Here is a 16,667-nt window from a genome sequence, read left to right on the forward strand (position 1 = left end):
TGGTCTTGACTTCAGATGGCTCAGGTAGCTCTATAAGGTAAATTGCCTTGTCAAATCCTTCTGGCATTCCGAGTCCTTCCTTCCGACAGGAAAAAATTTTCCTTCCGACAGGAAGAACTCTTCCTTCCGACAGGAAAAAATTTTCCTTCCAACAGGAAAAAATTTTCCTTCCAACAGGAAAAATTTTTCCAGTTGTCCGTCCGTAAAACCATTCAAATTTTCGAAAATTGAGAACTTTTTGGTCGAACTTCAGGAAAAATTTTTCCTTCCGACAGGAAAAAATTTTCCTTCCGACAGGAAAAAATTTTCCTTCCAACAGGAAGAACTCTTCCTTCCGACAGGAAAAAATTTTCCTTCCGACAGGAAGAACTCTTCCTTCCGACAGGACACAAACGAATGTCCGACGTACCACCAACCGAATCCATTCCAAAGCCAGAAGAACCGAAAGCCCCAGCACCACAACAGACTAAGACTAAAACACTTACATTTTTTTACGCTTGACTTTTTACAATTTGAACTTTGTTTGCGTAGATATGAATTCTGAAAGAAGTATGAGGGTCTTGTATGACTTTGTACTTCTCCCATAGTTCATGTCTGTCACTTACCTGCCATGGACTCTTTCATAAGTTCCATGAAATCGTCTTCGGACAATCCGGGGAAAAGTACAATGTCAGTAAGTATTCTCTTTACATCCTTACTTAAACTCTTGGCTGTCTGTACACAAATGACAACAGAGATGTTAAAGTGTCTGAGCTTCTTAAGAATTCGACACATGTCTTGTTCTCTATTCTTTAACAAAGGATGAGAAGCAAAGTCATCTAAGATAAGAAGACACTATGAGGGTATGTCTTCCAATCGTAAGATTGCAATTTCTTCGAAATGTATTCTATCTCTTTCTGTTTGTTTCTGAAGTGTTTCTTCTCTAATATTCTCTGCATTTCCTCATTTGGGTCTTTAAACTTAGAATTGACATACTCATTTATAGCATTGTACTTCAAAACTCTTCTTTGGTACTTCTTTATCCAATCTAACAACTCAGAGTCTTTTATACATACTACTTAGACTTCTTTATAATATCTTTGAACGAATTGACGGTTTGGTCAAATTGACCCGAAGTACTACAAATGACAACTAACTCATAGAATGGGTTCTTCTCATCTAGTTCTTGTTGTTGTGCAGCCATTTTAAGATAAGTGAAAGTCTTACCCCCCAGGCGGTGCAATTAGACCTGTTATACCATTCTGAGCAAATAAGAACTTGTCATGTATGGGTTTTATCTGAGCATTTTCTAACTTCCTCTTGTTCTTGTTTAAAACATTCTCAAATTTCTTGTCAATGTCAGCAAACTTTTTTTCTAACATATTTTTAGAAAAATTAAAATTTTTATCTTTTAGAAATGTCTAGCGATTTCGCTATCTATATTCGAGACAAGCTTTTCGACAGCAAAACATCTGTCGACCATAAAATCTTACATAGTGTAAACAAGAAAGGTGAATTTGTTCTAAAGTTCTGTTTCTGGGAATATGACAAGAACCATAAAACATTAAGCAGAGCAGTCTTAAAATTTGTCAATGACAGACTTGTTGACAGAGATGACGCCTCTTGGAGAGATGAAGTCCAACAAAAGTTCTTAGAATGCAAAGAAGACACATGCGGTGTTCTTGAAGATGAATAGAAAACAGAATAGAAGAGCTATTAAAGGACAAAGAACTTTTACAAAAATATGGTTCTGAGAAATTTGACATAACTCCACAGAAAAGAAGAAGGAGAAAAGAAAGAAAAGAAGTAGAAGAAGAGAAGAAAGAACCAGAACCAGAGAAAAAGAAATTTGACATGTAAAAATAAAATTTTATTTTTAGAACATTTCTGGGTCAATGTCAATGTTCTCTTCCTCTTTAGGAGCACACACTGGCTTAGACTCCTAAAATCTTTTTACCCAATTTACCTTGAACTTCAACTATCTTAGACTCATAATATTCATAGTCGTCTGCTTTCTTTGGTTCATAAGGTATAACAAGTTTGTATGCTTTGCCTTTTAAGGTTTGAGAACCTTCTGTCAAAACTTTCTTTGACTGTTAACAAACCTTCTATGTCTAAGTCTTCAAAATTTCGCACCATTTTTAGTCACAATAGCAAACTTAACTGGTTCGATGTTCCAAACTTTGCTGAATGAAGACTTTTCAAAATGGTAGAAGTAAACATTCAAATATGTGAATGGGTCTAGTTCTTCTTTAAGTCCTGACATGTACTTGTTTACTGAGATGAATTTTGTCATCTTTTCTATCGGATAAAAAAAATATTTTTTTTAAAATTTACTCAGAAAAATTTTTCTTTGTATATACACCATTCTGTACGTCTAAAAGACTTTTGACATTTGCCAAGAATGTTCGTTTAGACGCTGTCATATAACCATACTTCTTGACAATATTGTTTATACGAATCGTACAATGACCTTTCATCTAAACACTCAAAGTCAGTTTCATCTATGAACAGTTCATATACACTCTTGTTTGCTTCTAACAATGTTTGTCTCTCTTCGGTATGTGGAATTTGTCTTGGATTGAACTTTGAAATATCTAATGTCATAAAATATGAGAACAAGTGGTTGTAAAAGTCAGATGTCAAAGTTTCTGCTAAGTCGTCAAAATATTCTGTATCTTGCATATGAGCTTCTGACGTTCTGACAACTACATATCTTCTGTCAGAACTTTCTAACTTCATCGGAACAGCATTGTTTGAAACCATAATGAAATTTGCAACATTTTCACAAACTCTTTGGTCTTTATATTTTCTTTCAACAACTCCAACTTTGTCTGTTATAAGACTCTTCAAAGCATCTGAGTTCAAAACTTTTGTTGTATCTATACTTTGAAGTTCGTTACATACTATAAGTTTCATATTCTCTATTGAAGAGTTAAATTTACCGCAGATGTTTTCTAAGTTTGTCATATTCGGGTTCGAATAACCTTCTAACAGTTTGCACAAAATATCTGTAAAGAATGTGTTCTTACCAGTTCCTTGTTTTCCAATTATAATGAGAGCAGTTTCATTTTTAGCACTTGGATGTTGTAAGATGTTTGCAAACCAACATAAGATATACTCATAGACCTTTTCGTTTCCATTGCATATAATTTCTTTGACATGGTCTAACCAAGCTTCTATAATATTTTCTTTCCATTCTACTTGTTCATTTATATCCAGTGAAGATAGAATAGAAGTTTGGAGAAGGTGTATAAACTTTATACCACGAACTGAAAAATCTTCAAGTTTTGACAATAAGATATCCCAAGCATCTAACATCTTCATGCCAACTTGTACGACTTTTATTTTCTTAAGTTTCTGTCTACATTCTTGTTCTGAAACTATTGTCGCTTTAGGTTTGTTAAAGACAACATCCCATTCTTTCATAACATAACATTCTGGGGCAGAGTCGACATAAATGACTAAACGTTTCAAATTCTCGACTGCTTTGTTATAGTCTCGAAATGGACACATATTTCTGAATGTTTGGAAGTCATAAAAATCTGAAACATCTATTCTGTACATTTTTATAAAAATAAAAAAAAATATTTTTTTTATTCTTGAGCTATTTGTTGCATTTGTTGCATTTGTTGTTCTTGAGCTATTTGTTGTTGAAGTTGTTCTTGTAGTACAATACTTTCACCAGTTGCATCTTCCAATTCGAAACTTTCTGCCGTCATTGACAAATACATAGGACATAAAAGTTTTACAGGAACAAAGTTTGCGTCAACTAAGGTTAAGTTTATGTTTGCTAAAGTGTTTGAGTTTACTAAAGCTGAAAACTCTGCATTCGAATGAACAATAGGCAAACCAGCAGAGAAAGTGTTATTTATACGCATAAGTATCTTTTGGTCATAGTAGTTTCTGTCGACATTCGAATAACACTTTGAACCTAAGTTTGAAACAATATATAAAATAGGTGTACTTAAAGTCAATGGAATAGACATTCCTTGTATGACACCTTTTCCTGTTATAGGAAACTGTTGGTAGTAAAAACCAGATATAAGTTTTGTATTATAGCTCATATTGTTTATAGTAAACTCAGTCGGACATCCAAACATAATGAAACCTGCTCTAGTTGCAGCACATGTTACACCCGTACTTAAAGTATTAAATAAGTCAACAAAACCTGTTGGTGGTATATCTGAGTAAGTATCTTCAAAGGAGTATTTTTTACCATTCACAACAACAAAGTCTTCTGGTGTCAAAAGAGCAAAACAGGCTTTAGTCGTCATTGTGTTTAAAGTTAGTTTACAATATCGTCCTTGAGGACTTTGTAAGTTTGTTGTTATAGAATTATATGACTCAGGGTTTTTAGTCGTAATAGTATAAACCATTGTGTCTTCTGCCATTATATATATTTAAAAGTTTTTCTGAAAGTGGAGAAGAACTTCATCTAAACTTTCACATGGCGTTTCTTGAAGTTCTCTGTCTAAGAAGTTCAAATATTTTGTAAAGACATAGAACTTTCCTTTGTCTACACGAACAAACAAAACAGGGTCTTTCATATCGTTCAAAAGTGTGTAAAGTCCTTTACATGAAATAAAGTCTATATTATTTTTCTTCAAACATCTTTCAAGAAGTTTTGACATTTTTACTTAGCAAATAAATTTTAATGAAATGTTGTGGTCGTCAAATATTTTTATGACGTCTGGGAAACTATATTTTAAGTTCAACGTTTCACCTCCTTTCATAACATATACCTTGTCAATGACATTATATGAAACACCACAGCAACTAATGTCGGGTTCTATTTCTTTGATGTTTATATCGTCTGCCTCTGTCAAAAGTTTCAATAGTTCTTTCAAAACTTCATGAGGTGCAATGACATATGAGTTCACTTTTACAGGGTTGTGTTCGACCAAGTTTAACATTATACCTAAAGCTTGACAAATCTTCTCCTGAGTTTGAAGTTTGTCTTTCAGTTGTTGGTAGTCGTTTCGAATATCTGCAACAGAACTTAAGTCTCTGCTAACTTCAGGGTATGTTGGTTGTTCTTTTACAGGAACTATTGTTATACCATCTTGGTCTTCGTATGGTTTCCCCATTTCAACATCTCTTTCTTTGACATTGACAATAACACTTTGACTGTTTGTTTGAGTTGGTGAATTTAACTTCACATCTGCCACCGCCATTAAACCTTTTGAAACACTTACGCTTCTATTTTTCGGAAATGACATTTTACTTAGAATAAAAAGATGGACGTATTCGAGTATCTCTTCGAATTGAAGCAGAACAAAGTTTACACACACAAACAATACAAATACATTGACAGAATAGTTCTTTATACAAACAATGGAAAATGTTATAGAATAGCAGTCTTTGCTGAACCAAAATATTTTCATAAAGCAAAGAAAGTTGGTATAACTGAAATGGTGAAAGTTCTTGAAGCAGACAAAAATATAACTTCAAAACTTACAGATATTTCTAAAGGAAAGTTTATAATACAATATTATGTCAAAACTGGCGTACTGTCAATATTTGACGGAGAGAAGTCAGTTCAAGAACAATTACTGACCTGCTGCCAAAATCTGCTCGATGGAAGCTGTCGTTATGCCAATCTGAGGAGCCCCAGCAGGTTTCATCGAACGAATCTTCAAAAGAGCATCTTCCGTGAAAAGTGCTATTGGTTTTGTAAACTTCTTTGCTTTCAATTCATCTGGACCGTCTCTGTCACAGTATATTGTATTTGAACTGTACCAACAGTTGAAATACCACCCATAAAGTCTTCTGAGTCAGCAAATGGAATGCCAAGCCAAAAGTTTGAACGGTCTCCATTTGTATATTGAGTTTTTTGACCTCCTGTATGAGTCCATACTTTCACATATGGCATAATAGAACTTTGCATTTCAGGGTTAATGGTTGTTGTGAAGTTGTTGTTAAAGTTCATGCATCTAATGTCAAGTTGTATGACCTCATATCCTCAACTGTAGAATATTCTTCTCTTGGATAATATTTGCCATCTATGTTTATATGATATTTAATACCGGGGTTGTAGAAACAAGAATAGTCATTTATAGTTCGTCTGAAAGAACAAACATAGTATCTGCATGTTTCATTGCAGTTGTTAAAGCAATATCTGTTCTTGCACCTGGGTCAGCACTTTGGTTTCCAACTTCACCTGCAAAAGTCTTTGACAGATATTTGGTGTATAGGGAACATAAGTGGAACTGCAATATATTTGGCAGCTAAAGCATTTGAAATATCTGGGTCCAACATATAGACTGCAAGTCTGCTTTCTATTCTCTTGCATTCAAATTTTTCGCATGTGAACTTAACTGGGTCCCAAGCATCTCCAGCAGCATTGAAATAATAGTTTACTTCAGTGTTGAGGTTTGAGAAACCAAAGTCTAAGTCAACTTTGTTTTTTGCAAAAGTCGGCGAATGACATTTTATTTGTTCCCACTACTTCTGTAAGAGTGAATGGGTCTTGTGTTGGTGCAATGACTAAGTTATTTTTGCTTGGAGTAAGTTCAATAGAAATTTTTCCTGCCCAGTTTGGCAAGTATCTTAAAAACCTGAAGATGAGGAAAGATGACAAAGGAACTCTAAGTTTCAGTTTTACTTTGGTTACTGCTGCTGCCAGTTTGTCCAGAAAGGTTAACATAAACTCCTGGAACGTTAGGGTCAAGTCTTCTTATTTTCTCAATATTGCATACTGGTCTGTTTGTTCTCTAGCTTGTGGTTGTACTGAGTTTCTCAAAGCGAACCATTCATAGTTTGCCCATGTTACTGTTTGAACTAAGTCAGAGTTAGAATATATCTTATATCCCATGAAAACTTCTGGAGCATATTGGTATCCGACATAGAAAATTCCATTGCAACCTTTCTTGTCAGACAACTTGGCAGAAGGTTTTATTTCAATGTCTTGTTCCACGTATAAGAATGAGTTGTCAATAGAAATAATATGAAACCTGTCGCAAGCAATATCTACTGTTGTTGAAGAACCTTCTCCAAACTCACCTACGTTTCCATAAGAAACAGCAGTTGTATATTCGTAAGTTCCAGGAACTATTTCTGACCTTCTAATGGCATTGTCGCATTCGTTATACCATTCGGAAACATTTCCGTTCATGGCATCCAAAACTGTTGGCGTTATATTCTGAGCGGCGTACATTTCATATGGGTAAAAATATAGAATAGTTGGATTTATATGTCATAATAGAACCCACGTGGACCAAGCTTTACTTTCTTCCTGACTGAGTTTTTAACTCTTCTTTTTCCTTCATTGCCACTACTTTCACTAGATGAAGTTACTTCTTCACTACTTTCACTTTGTTCTACTCTTCTCTTCTTCTTTGGTGTCGCTTTTGGTAACTTGCCCTCTGCTTCAAGTTGTTGCATCTTTGCCTCATGTTCACCTAGTATGTTGTAAATTTCCCATGTCCTTTTTGCCTTTGGGCTCTGGTCGCCCATCTCAGGTAACCTATATCCTAGAAAGAGTTTTGTCATAGTTTGTATTTGAGTCTTCGCGTATTGTTTGCATGACTCTTTCCTGAGTTTCCGGTTCAAGCTCTTCAAACAGAGCTTGTCCATATGGAATAAGCTCGTTTCCAAATATATGTTTTTGTAGCCATTCTGGTTTTCTTTCCATGTTACCAACAATATCTTTTGTGAATGGGAAAGCTTTTACCCAATGTTTCAGTCTTGCGTCATTTATTTCTGTAGTTGGTTTTATTTTGTCAAGGAACATGTTTTTCAATACTAACATTTCATTTGGTACTGTCCATTTGAGTTTTCTTAAATATTCATCCCTTCTCGGTTCATTGTCTGCAAAGTAAGTTTTTATGACATTTTGTAAACTTTCGTTTGCAAGGTCATGTACAATAGGTTCTCTTCCTTCTCTCTCCCTAACTTTCTTTCTAAACTCTTCACCAAATATACCATCTCTATGGTTCTGTGTAGTTCTTTGAGATAAATGTTCTAGAACGTCAGGTGTTATATTTCCCTCAGCCATGTTCATTTCATACTGGTCCAAAATATCTGCATCTTTCATATCTTTCAATGGCATTAAAGCCGCGCTGAAAATACCAGCTATATCTGGTTCACCATTCACTTCCATTGCGTCTACAACTTCTTGGAATTGAGGTTGTAAGTTTATGAACCACCTATCCGGATTAGCTTTATGACCCCATCTCATTGTAGTTCCATAGTCTGCAGAAACAAAAGTAGGTTTGTTTCCATATTGGTTAGGTTCTGAATGAACTTTAAACAATGTTTCATTTCTATATGTTTTGTTGAAATTTAACCTTTTATTTTCACCGAGTTCAGCCAAAGATTGAACGTTATATGGTCGTAAGTAAAAAGGTTATTGTATTTGCGTACATTTTCTTTCAGTACTTCCATTCTATGCTGAATATTTTCATCTGGTGTTGGAGTCTTTTGTATGTCGGCAACATTTTTCGATATTCTTCTACTATGTCAGCCGAATTTTTTTTAGACTCTTGGAAAGATTTCATATTCTCCTCATACTCTTGTTGAGGGTCAAGATTTTTCGGCTGTTCCAAATCTTCATCTAGTTCTGTGAAGTTAGTTTCCAAAGGAGGGACTTGTTCGTTTCCTTCAGGCTCTTCTAGCTGTTGTTGCTGAACTATTTCTTCCATGTCTGGTTGTATCTGAACTTCTTCCTGTTGAGTTTCTTGTACCTCATCTGCTGGCATTTCATATATTCCGAGACCGTTTTCAACAAGTTCCCTATTTAAGTCATCCGCATTCATAAGCCTTTGTTCTTTCGTTCCGTCTCTATTTTTTACGCGTTTCATGAAGATAGTTGAATCATCATTTATCTCTGACACCAAATATCTCGGAGTAAATTCGTTCATGTCATTTGGATGATATGCTATTAAATCATATCCCTTAGCGAGCTTGTATTTTCCAGGTTTGAAATTATATCCCATTTGGTGCTGAACCATAAAGCTAAATAGGTTCGGGTCAGTATTTCCTTCCTTGAACTTTCTAATAGCTTCTTTATATCTGTCACTAAAGTCAAGAGTATCTGGGTAACCATAGTCTTCCTTAAGCATTTTTAAGAATTCTTGGTTTCCTTGTTCTCTACTTCTTTTATGTCCTTGCTCTGTTTGTGGTTGTTGTTGTGCTGGATTTTGAACTGTTGGTTGTTGTGCTGGTTTTGGTTGTTGTGCAGGGTTTTGAACTGTTGGTTGTGGTGCAGTGTTTTGAACTGTTGGTTGTTGTGCAGTGTTTTGAACTGTTGGTTGTTGTGTTGGTTGTTGTGTTGGTTTTGGTGCATGCCTGTGTCTGTGTCCATGTGACGATGTAAATGTTTTAGGTAGTCCTGGTGCAGGTGCTTCTCTTGGAGGGTTTGGTGGTATATAAGTTCCACCAGCTGGCACATATGTTCCATCTGCAGCATAATGTCCTACCTGACTTTTCGTTTTTAAGAAAGCATTTACTAGGTCTGTTTTGGTCTGTTGTAACTCTTTTTCTTGACTTTCCACAACAGTTGCTCTAACGGCGTCATAGGCACTTTGAACTGCCTGTCTCGTTGCTGCATCTGTTATTTTCGTCATATTTTGTGCTACTTCTCTTAACTCTTTGTCGAAACCTTCAGACTTCAGTTTCTTTCCAGATGAGAAGTCGTTCACTTGTTTCACCTTACTATGAAGAGCTTCGAAGGCGTTCTTAAAGTCAGCATTTGTTAAAGCTTCATTTGAACTGTCTTCATCCGCTTGTATTTTTGTCCTTATTGACCCTATAAGTTGGGCTGCTTTAGCGTTGGCTTGGGCATCTAACCAGTCATTGTTAGCTTTTATATATTCTGCGCTTTTCATTGCCTTTTGCATGGCTGCGTCGTTATTTTTACTTTCTTGTGCTAAGTTTTCATACTGTACGGTTTGGTTTTGCAACTGTAAAAGTTTTTCTGCCTTTACATTTGCTTCAACTTCTTTTTTATACTCATCGCTATCCATATATGTCTTCAGGGCTTTTTGTTTTATCTCTTCATCTTTCAGTACTTTATATTGAGTAGTATGGTTTTTCAAATTTATAACATCTTGTTCCATTTTTGCTACTTCTGCTGCTTTTTCTGACACTTTTTTCGCATATTCCTCTGTACTTAGTTCTTTCAGTTGTTCTTCTTTCTTCTTTTTCTCTACGTTTAACTCATTGAGTTTCTTTGTGTGTCTGTCATATTCTAGTTTCTTTTCGTTTTCACTTATTTGCTTCTGTATGTCTATGTTTGACTTTTTGACATCTGTTATTTGATTTTTGAGTGAACTCAAATTCATTTGACTTTGAGGGTTATAGCTGTTCCGTCTGCAGCTCCACCATAGCCTGCCATTTTCGCTAAAAGTGCCGCTCTTAAACCTCCACTCTGTGCACCAATAACTCGGTTTAAAAGCATAGGGTTGCTTGACATTTGTTGCAACATAGTGGGGTCATTCATCATTTGTTGTTGCAACTGTTGTTGTGGTGTCAGTTTTACTATTGGATGTTTCAATGCTCTCTTCCTCTTACGTATATTCTTACGTAGCTTACGTGGCATTTTAAGTGAAGTTAAAAAGCGGTTTTTGACAGATGTTTATATGACACTTTTTGTTCAGCACAAAAAACTACTCGGTCAAAGTGTTGTCAGTTTTGTAAAATAACCGTCCTATCTCATTCTATAAGGGAGAAAAGGCTTCTCAAAGTATACTTCCTTGGAACGCCTGTAACTTTTCCTGTAGCGACGATAGACCCTTACTTGTCCGGACAAAGTTATACTATTTTGAGTGCTCTACAAAAAAGTCAACGCGACGACTCTCAAAAACCGTTGTGTAAAAAGTTTTACCGTTGGACAAAAAAGTATATATAGAAAACAAAAAACGTTTATAGTTCATTCAATATTTGAGATGGAACGGTTTGCCAACGGAACTTTTAAAATAAAAAAATAGAGGGGGTTACCGTTGACGAAAACGGTTTATTTTAAACTTTTCTATGAGTAGTCCGAAAAAAACAGTTTATTTTTCATAATGTACGCGTCTCGAACAGTGAAGCCCAATTCAATAGAATACTATCTCGAAAAACAAGAAGCTGACACTGCTATTCAGTCTTTAATACAGAACCAAGCTCAGGAGAACTCAAAAGACTCCCAATTCAAATCGACATCCAATTCGAAGCAATTAAAACTTGACTCGAATGTTTTAAAACCACAGTCCGCACGAACAAATACAGCTCTAAGAATAGACCAAAGAATACCGAACAAAGAGTTGAGGTCAAGATTGAAATTACAATCGGATGAGTATTTTTCCCTTAACAACCAGGGAAATACTCCATATAACCGTATCTACACAAATACCGTTAAAGAAACAATAACGGCATACACAAAACTCTGTCAATTGGTCCCCAACCAGGACCAATTGACGGACATTATATGTTCCTACCTCCCCATATTTGCTGAGTGTGTGGAAGGTAGGACATTGTTACAAGCTTGCTTACGTATGCCACCAAATCTCCGTCAACAATTTGCTCAAATTGTACATGAATTTAAAGCTTTTAACAACGGATACGATGAAGATGAAGTAGCAGATGAATTTGGGGAAGAAAAAACATTTTTCCCCTCATATAATACGCCTGCAACAGTATTTCCTACTAATGAATTTCACAACTATTGTGTCGTTCATTTAATTGTTGTGGATATGCCCACAGGTGAAGACATTCTCAGTGGTGACTTCATCGAAGTCTGTATCAATACAGAATTGGGAGAAGATGAGTTGCACAAATTCTCCTACGTCGAACATATATTCAAACCAGCACACCAACTCTTTATCGAAACTGAAATAACACTCACACAAAATATGTCCATCTCATTTAAATCCAAATCAGGACGTCCATACAGAATTTGGATGAACTACGTCCTCTTCCACTACGCCGACGATGACGAAGAAGAGGAAGAAGAGGAGGAGGAAGAAGAAGAACAAGAAGACGATATCCAGTTCATTTCCATCCGTAAAAAACATTAAAGCAAACATTTCAGAATAAAAACTTCATTTATACTAAACATCTTCAGGGCTAGAGGGCACGAAGTGCCTGGAAGCCCCACTACCTTTTTTTTTTTTTTTCCACTACCTTTTTTTTTTTTTTTTTTTAAATAAAAACATTTAATCAAAGTCAATTTTATTTTTCATATTCAAATGGACTGAGTGTTAACATTTAACATTTTTTGCTAATTGTCGTCAAAAATTAGGCGTAAAGCAAAAATTGATATTTCATATGGTTTTATGATAGATAAGCATTATATTCCCACTCATTATATTCGTAAATTTTGAGGTTTATCCTTCGCTTTTCAGATCATTGAATTTGATTTTTATATAAAATAGTTATATATTAGAAAATAATATGAGTTTATGTGATATTATTTTTCAGAAGATTTCATTCTATATGCCTATGAAAAGTACTCTCAAAACTAACTTTTTCCTAATTATAATTAAATCTAGAATACTGTCTTATGCTTAGTATTATTTCATTTTTCTCATTCAATTTAGAATTTACAAATGTCAAAAAATTGAGAGCTGTCACTTTTGATGAATTTCTGTTTATTACAGATGGACATGATTTGCGCAATTTCTGACAATATTAAGAAGAATCCTGCAAATCACAGATTTTGCAGGAAGCCAGAACAAGACACCAAGGAACGTTTCTACTTTTGGATTACAAACTATCTTGATCCCAGCACTGAGTTGTTGACAAAACTCCCTAATATGCCAGGTTATAGTCCAAATGATTAGGAAAATTTTCCAATTTTCCAACAAAAATTTTCCAATTCTCCACCAAAAATTTTTTAATAAAATATTATTTTACGGCATTGCCCGTCACTTTTTTTCGGTACAAGGCTAATATCACGGTATAACCCCCCTGAAAAGACTTTAAACAATCATTTTCTTATCATGTGCTCATATCAAAGTTCCCTTAGCTATTCATTCAACTGCAAGTCTTTTAGTTCTTCAGCTGAATATGACCAACTTGCTGGTTCTTCCTTTTTATCTTCCGATTCTTTTTCAAATTCCTCATTTTATTCAAGCGATGATAATTCCGATGGATCTAATATCTCTTTAAGAGAGATGAGTCCATATACCTCTTACAATTCGGCTCATTATTTTCAATTTTCGAACAGCTCAATTTATGCAACATCAAATTATTTTAATGTCTAGGTATTAACATAATTTTGAGTAATATACTTGTTGTTTGTAATAAATTGTGTTTGTATTTTATAAATCTTCTTTTTCGTTCCTATTGAAAGTTGCATTTTCATAAGAATAGTCATATAGAACAACTTATATTTTTATCACTAGCGTCCATCTTGGACTGAGGCCTATAGATACGCATTTAACTCCAGATTTTCTCATAAAATTTGTAAAGTTGACCGTTTACATAAAATTCATTGCCAACGGCCAAAATTTTTATTCAATCATGAGTCCCCATATTCTCTGTATTGCTTAATTCATGTGGAAAGCTAACAGCAGACTCTTAAGTTTTAAGACCTCGAAATCTAATAAAATATCCACTTCATTTTTTTTATCAATATTATCTTACGGAATAGGAATTTGTGATGTAATATTATTTTTAATTTCGGACGCATATTTTAATTCTCCTTTGTCAAGTTCAATTTTATAATCATAATTCCAAAAATCACAATTATATTTCAGTAATTTTTATAATCTCATATTGTAATAAAGCTATTTCGTCCCAACATTGCTTAATCTGCAATAGAAAGTATAAATGGCAATTATCAGTTTTTGACAAAAATTTCTAACCTATCCTCTCATCAGTTAAATAATTTGTAAATCATATTGTATTGTTCCTGATAATCCAAAATTTGCTGATCGCAGTTTTTCAGATCTCACAATTTTCAAAAAAGCGGTCGTTATTTTTCAATCACAAAAAATTCGAAGTGCTCTCAAAAATTTTATAATAAAATTCACTCGAACATACTCACATAACAATGACCCATAATTTTTATGAGTAATGAAAATTTTTGCGATCATTATAATTTTTTTTTATTATTTTCAATAAATCAATGTTCCATTTTATTGTCAACCCTAGCAGTCGAAGTGGAAAAGGAAAAACTCTTTGGAATCTTATTGAGAGGCAGCTGAAAGAACATCACATCAACTACAAAGTTCATTTCACAAAATATGAATACCATGCGATTAAATTGGTCCAAGAAATTTGCCAAGAGAAAGGTGAGAAGACAATTGTTGCATTAGGTGGTGATGGAACTGTAAGCGAAGTTGTTAATGGCATTACAGACTTTGATAATGTTAAATTTGGCTACATTCCAACCGGATCTAGCAATGACTTTGCAAGAGGCTTAGGACTTCCTACCAGATTTAAGAAAGCTCTTGATTGCATACTCTTCTCTAATAAGACAAAGGAAATTGACGTAGGAACTCTAGATTTTGGAAACGATGAAACACAAAAGTTCGGCGTTTCATGCAGAATTGGTTTCGATGGAGCTGTTTGTGCAGAGGCATATAGCTCACCAATCAAAAACTTCTTAAATAGAATCCATATGGGTTTCCTCAATTATACAGTAATCGCATTCAAGAACATCTTCACTTATAAGGTAGCCAAATTGACAGTTACATATGACGATACTGATACACGCGTTTATGATCAATGCGTCATGTTATCTGCTTTGAATGGTCCATGTGAAGGAGGCGGTTTGAGACTTGCTCCACATGCTAATCCATTCGATCAATATCTTGATGTATTCGTTTTGAATACAAATAACAAGATCAAGATCCTTACATTCTTCCCATTAGCATATCTTGGTATCCATAGAGCTTTGGACTACTTTGATGAGGTAGATATTGTTAGATGCAAGAAGTTACACATCCATTCTGATGTTCCACTTCCTGTTCATAGAGATGGTGAATCTTGCAAGTATCGTACTGAAATGACTGTTTCTCTCCAACAGATGAAACTGAAAGTTTGCGTTCCAAATTAATTATACATGAAAACAAACAAAAATATTATAAAATGTTATTATATTTCTTACAAATCTTCAAATTTTTAATTATTTTAACTAAAAAACTGATTTAAAGAGGAAAATAAATATATTCCCTTTTCAATATTGAGTTTGGACCAAAAATGTACAATCGGACATTTAAATCTCGTAATAAAGATATTACAATTAAGAAATATCTTCTAGTTAGCGATATGTAGAAGATATGCTGCATGCAAATACATTGTAGCATATCTCCAAATGCATAATCGAAACATTGATCTGAAGGAAGTGTTCTTACACTTAAAATAAGATTATGATGAATTATTTTTAAAAATTATGTAATGCTTGCTTACAAATATTGAATTACATTGTTAGATCTTATTGAAAATCAGAGTTTTGGTCAAATAAAGAATAGTTTATATAAAAAATAAAACAAATTTAGTTCTGTGGAGTCTCTGGAGGTGGTGGCATATCCACTTTAGTTCCAAAGAGCTCAATATTATCAGTGTAATTAACAATTTCATAAGCAAATTTAACGGTAGGGAAAACGTAAACTGTAGCTTTGACAGGCATTCCCGATTCGAACATTCCGAGCAATGTAAGGATATTTTTGGCCGTTTCTTTGAAAGGTGTCAATGCTTCCAAGAATGGAGTGATTGCGGAAGGTTGAACAGGGAAATCTCTGCTGCACCAGAATTTTCCACTATATGTCTTTGAATGGACGATAGGCTCTTGGTCAGGTTTTCCAAAATTCTCTGAATAATAATACAAAAAGGTTATTTTTGCATTTGTTAAGTCGTATTGTGTAGCTGACCATCTATTTTCAATATTTACTGGAGGAAGATCTCTTCCAAATGTACCCTTTGAGCGATTAATTTGAAAAACTTCTGGATGTAGGGATCCTTTCAAAAGATCCATCTTCAAAAGATTGTCAACATCAATGTCTATCTCATCGCTGTTTTCAACTTCGCGAAGAAGGTTAACTCTCTCACCTGTATTGTTATCAATAATAATGAAAGAATCTCTGAGATCAGGAACATGTAGATCGATGTATAATGAGATGTCACCACGTGCCCAACGAGAACCAGTCCAATCCGCCGTGGTTGAATCAATTCTAACTTTTCCACCAACTTTATAAACAGTCCATACATCATTAGGACAAAAAGAAGTAACTAACGGCATCCAAGAATATACTTTCCATTTGAATTGGAATGACATATCTGGAATTTGGAAAATTCTATCGATTAATTCTGGTAATTTTGCAACGACGGTTCGCACATTGATTTTTCTATTAGCAATTATGATCTCTTTGAAGAAATCTTTGTCATTATTTAACTGCACATAGTCCATTGCGTTCAGACCACTTTCATCTGACCATCTTGGATCAGCACCTTCGTTAAGAAGCCTTCTGGCTTCATCGTAGTCTTTAGTTTTTATCGAGTTAATGAGTCTTTGACCAAGTTCACCAGCTAAATTTTCATCCATTATTTTTATTTTTTTATCTTATTTTTTTCTATCTTGTTTTTATAATTTTTTGCGTGTAAACATCTCAATCATCTCAATTTTTGAGAGTCAAACGCGATGAATATTAAATAAAGTTTTTACACCCAATGACTGAGTAATGATAATCTTGAAACATTCTACTATGATTATATTAGAAATTAGTTTTAACATGGATAAATGAGCGTCTTAAGAGGATATT

General features: G+C 34.4%; 6 protein-coding genes and 4 pseudogenes across 10 annotated transcripts, besides 2 other annotated features; 4 read left to right on the forward strand and 6 right to left on the reverse strand.

The window, feature by feature from the left end:
• Positions 1-12,100: part of a mobile genetic element that runs on past the window's edge.
• Positions 16-501, forward strand: TVAGG3_0709360 (annotated as a pseudogene). Its single transcript has one exon. A coding segment is annotated over exon 1 (486 nt).
• TVAGG3_0709370 lies at positions 1,397-1,839 on the forward strand (annotated as a pseudogene). Its single transcript has one exon. A coding segment is annotated over exon 1 (443 nt).
• On the reverse strand, positions 3,576-3,968 carry TVAGG3_0709380 (uncharacterized protein; the record flags this gene model as incomplete). The annotated part of the gene is made up of 1 exon (XM_051243713.1): positions 3,576-3,968. One exon carries the CDS (start codon positions 3,966-3,968, stop codon positions 3,576-3,578), a length of 393 nt encoding a protein of 130 aa, XP_051090300.1.
• Positions 4,620-5,156, reverse strand: TVAGG3_0709390 (protein of unknown function, DUF4106 family; the record flags this gene model as incomplete). The annotated part of the gene is made up of 1 exon (XM_051243714.1): positions 4,620-5,156. One exon carries the CDS (start codon positions 5,154-5,156, stop codon positions 4,620-4,622), a length of 537 nt encoding a protein of 178 aa, XP_051090301.1.
• Positions 6,786-7,138, reverse strand: TVAGG3_0709400 (uncharacterized protein; the record flags this gene model as incomplete). The annotated part of the gene is made up of 1 exon (XM_051243715.1): positions 6,786-7,138. A coding segment is annotated over one exon (353 nt), but the record flags the coding sequence as incomplete, so codon positions are not given.
• On the reverse strand, positions 7,171-7,615 carry TVAGG3_0709410 (annotated as a pseudogene). Its single transcript has one exon. A coding segment is annotated over exon 1 (445 nt).
• On the reverse strand, positions 7,890-10,522 carry TVAGG3_0709420 (annotated as a pseudogene). Its single transcript has one exon. A coding segment is annotated over exon 1 (2,633 nt).
• Positions 11,457-11,978, forward strand: TVAGG3_0709430 (uncharacterized protein; the record flags this gene model as incomplete). Its single annotated transcript, XM_001306312.1, has 1 exon — positions 11,457-11,978. The coding sequence occupies one exon, from the start codon at positions 11,457-11,459 to the stop codon at positions 11,976-11,978; it is 522 nt and encodes a 173-aa protein (XP_001306313.1).
• A 420-nt stretch (positions 12,101-12,520) lies between the features above and the next one.
• Positions 12,521-12,557: a mobile genetic element.
• A 1,447-nt stretch (positions 12,558-14,004) lies between these two features.
• Positions 14,005-15,119, forward strand: TVAGG3_0709450 (D-erythro-sphingosine kinase protein; the record flags this gene model as incomplete). The annotated part of the gene is made up of 1 exon (XM_001306311.1): positions 14,033-14,965. One exon carries the CDS (start codon positions 14,033-14,035, stop codon positions 14,963-14,965), a length of 933 nt encoding a protein of 310 aa, XP_001306312.1.
• A 240-nt stretch (positions 15,120-15,359) lies between these two features.
• TVAGG3_0709460 (protein retention in ER lumen) lies at positions 15,360-16,460 on the reverse strand (the record flags this gene model as incomplete). The annotated part of the gene is made up of 1 exon (XM_001306310.2): positions 15,404-16,450. One exon carries the CDS (start codon positions 16,448-16,450, stop codon positions 15,404-15,406), a length of 1,047 nt encoding a protein of 348 aa, XP_001306311.1.
• Between the last annotated feature and the right edge of the window lie 207 nt (positions 16,461-16,667).

This window comes from Trichomonas vaginalis, chromosome III (assembly GCF_026262505.1).
Source record: "Trichomonas vaginalis G3 chromosome III, whole genome shotgun sequence".
Lineage (NCBI taxonomy): Eukaryota > Parabasalia > Trichomonadida > Trichomonadidae > Trichomonas > Trichomonas vaginalis.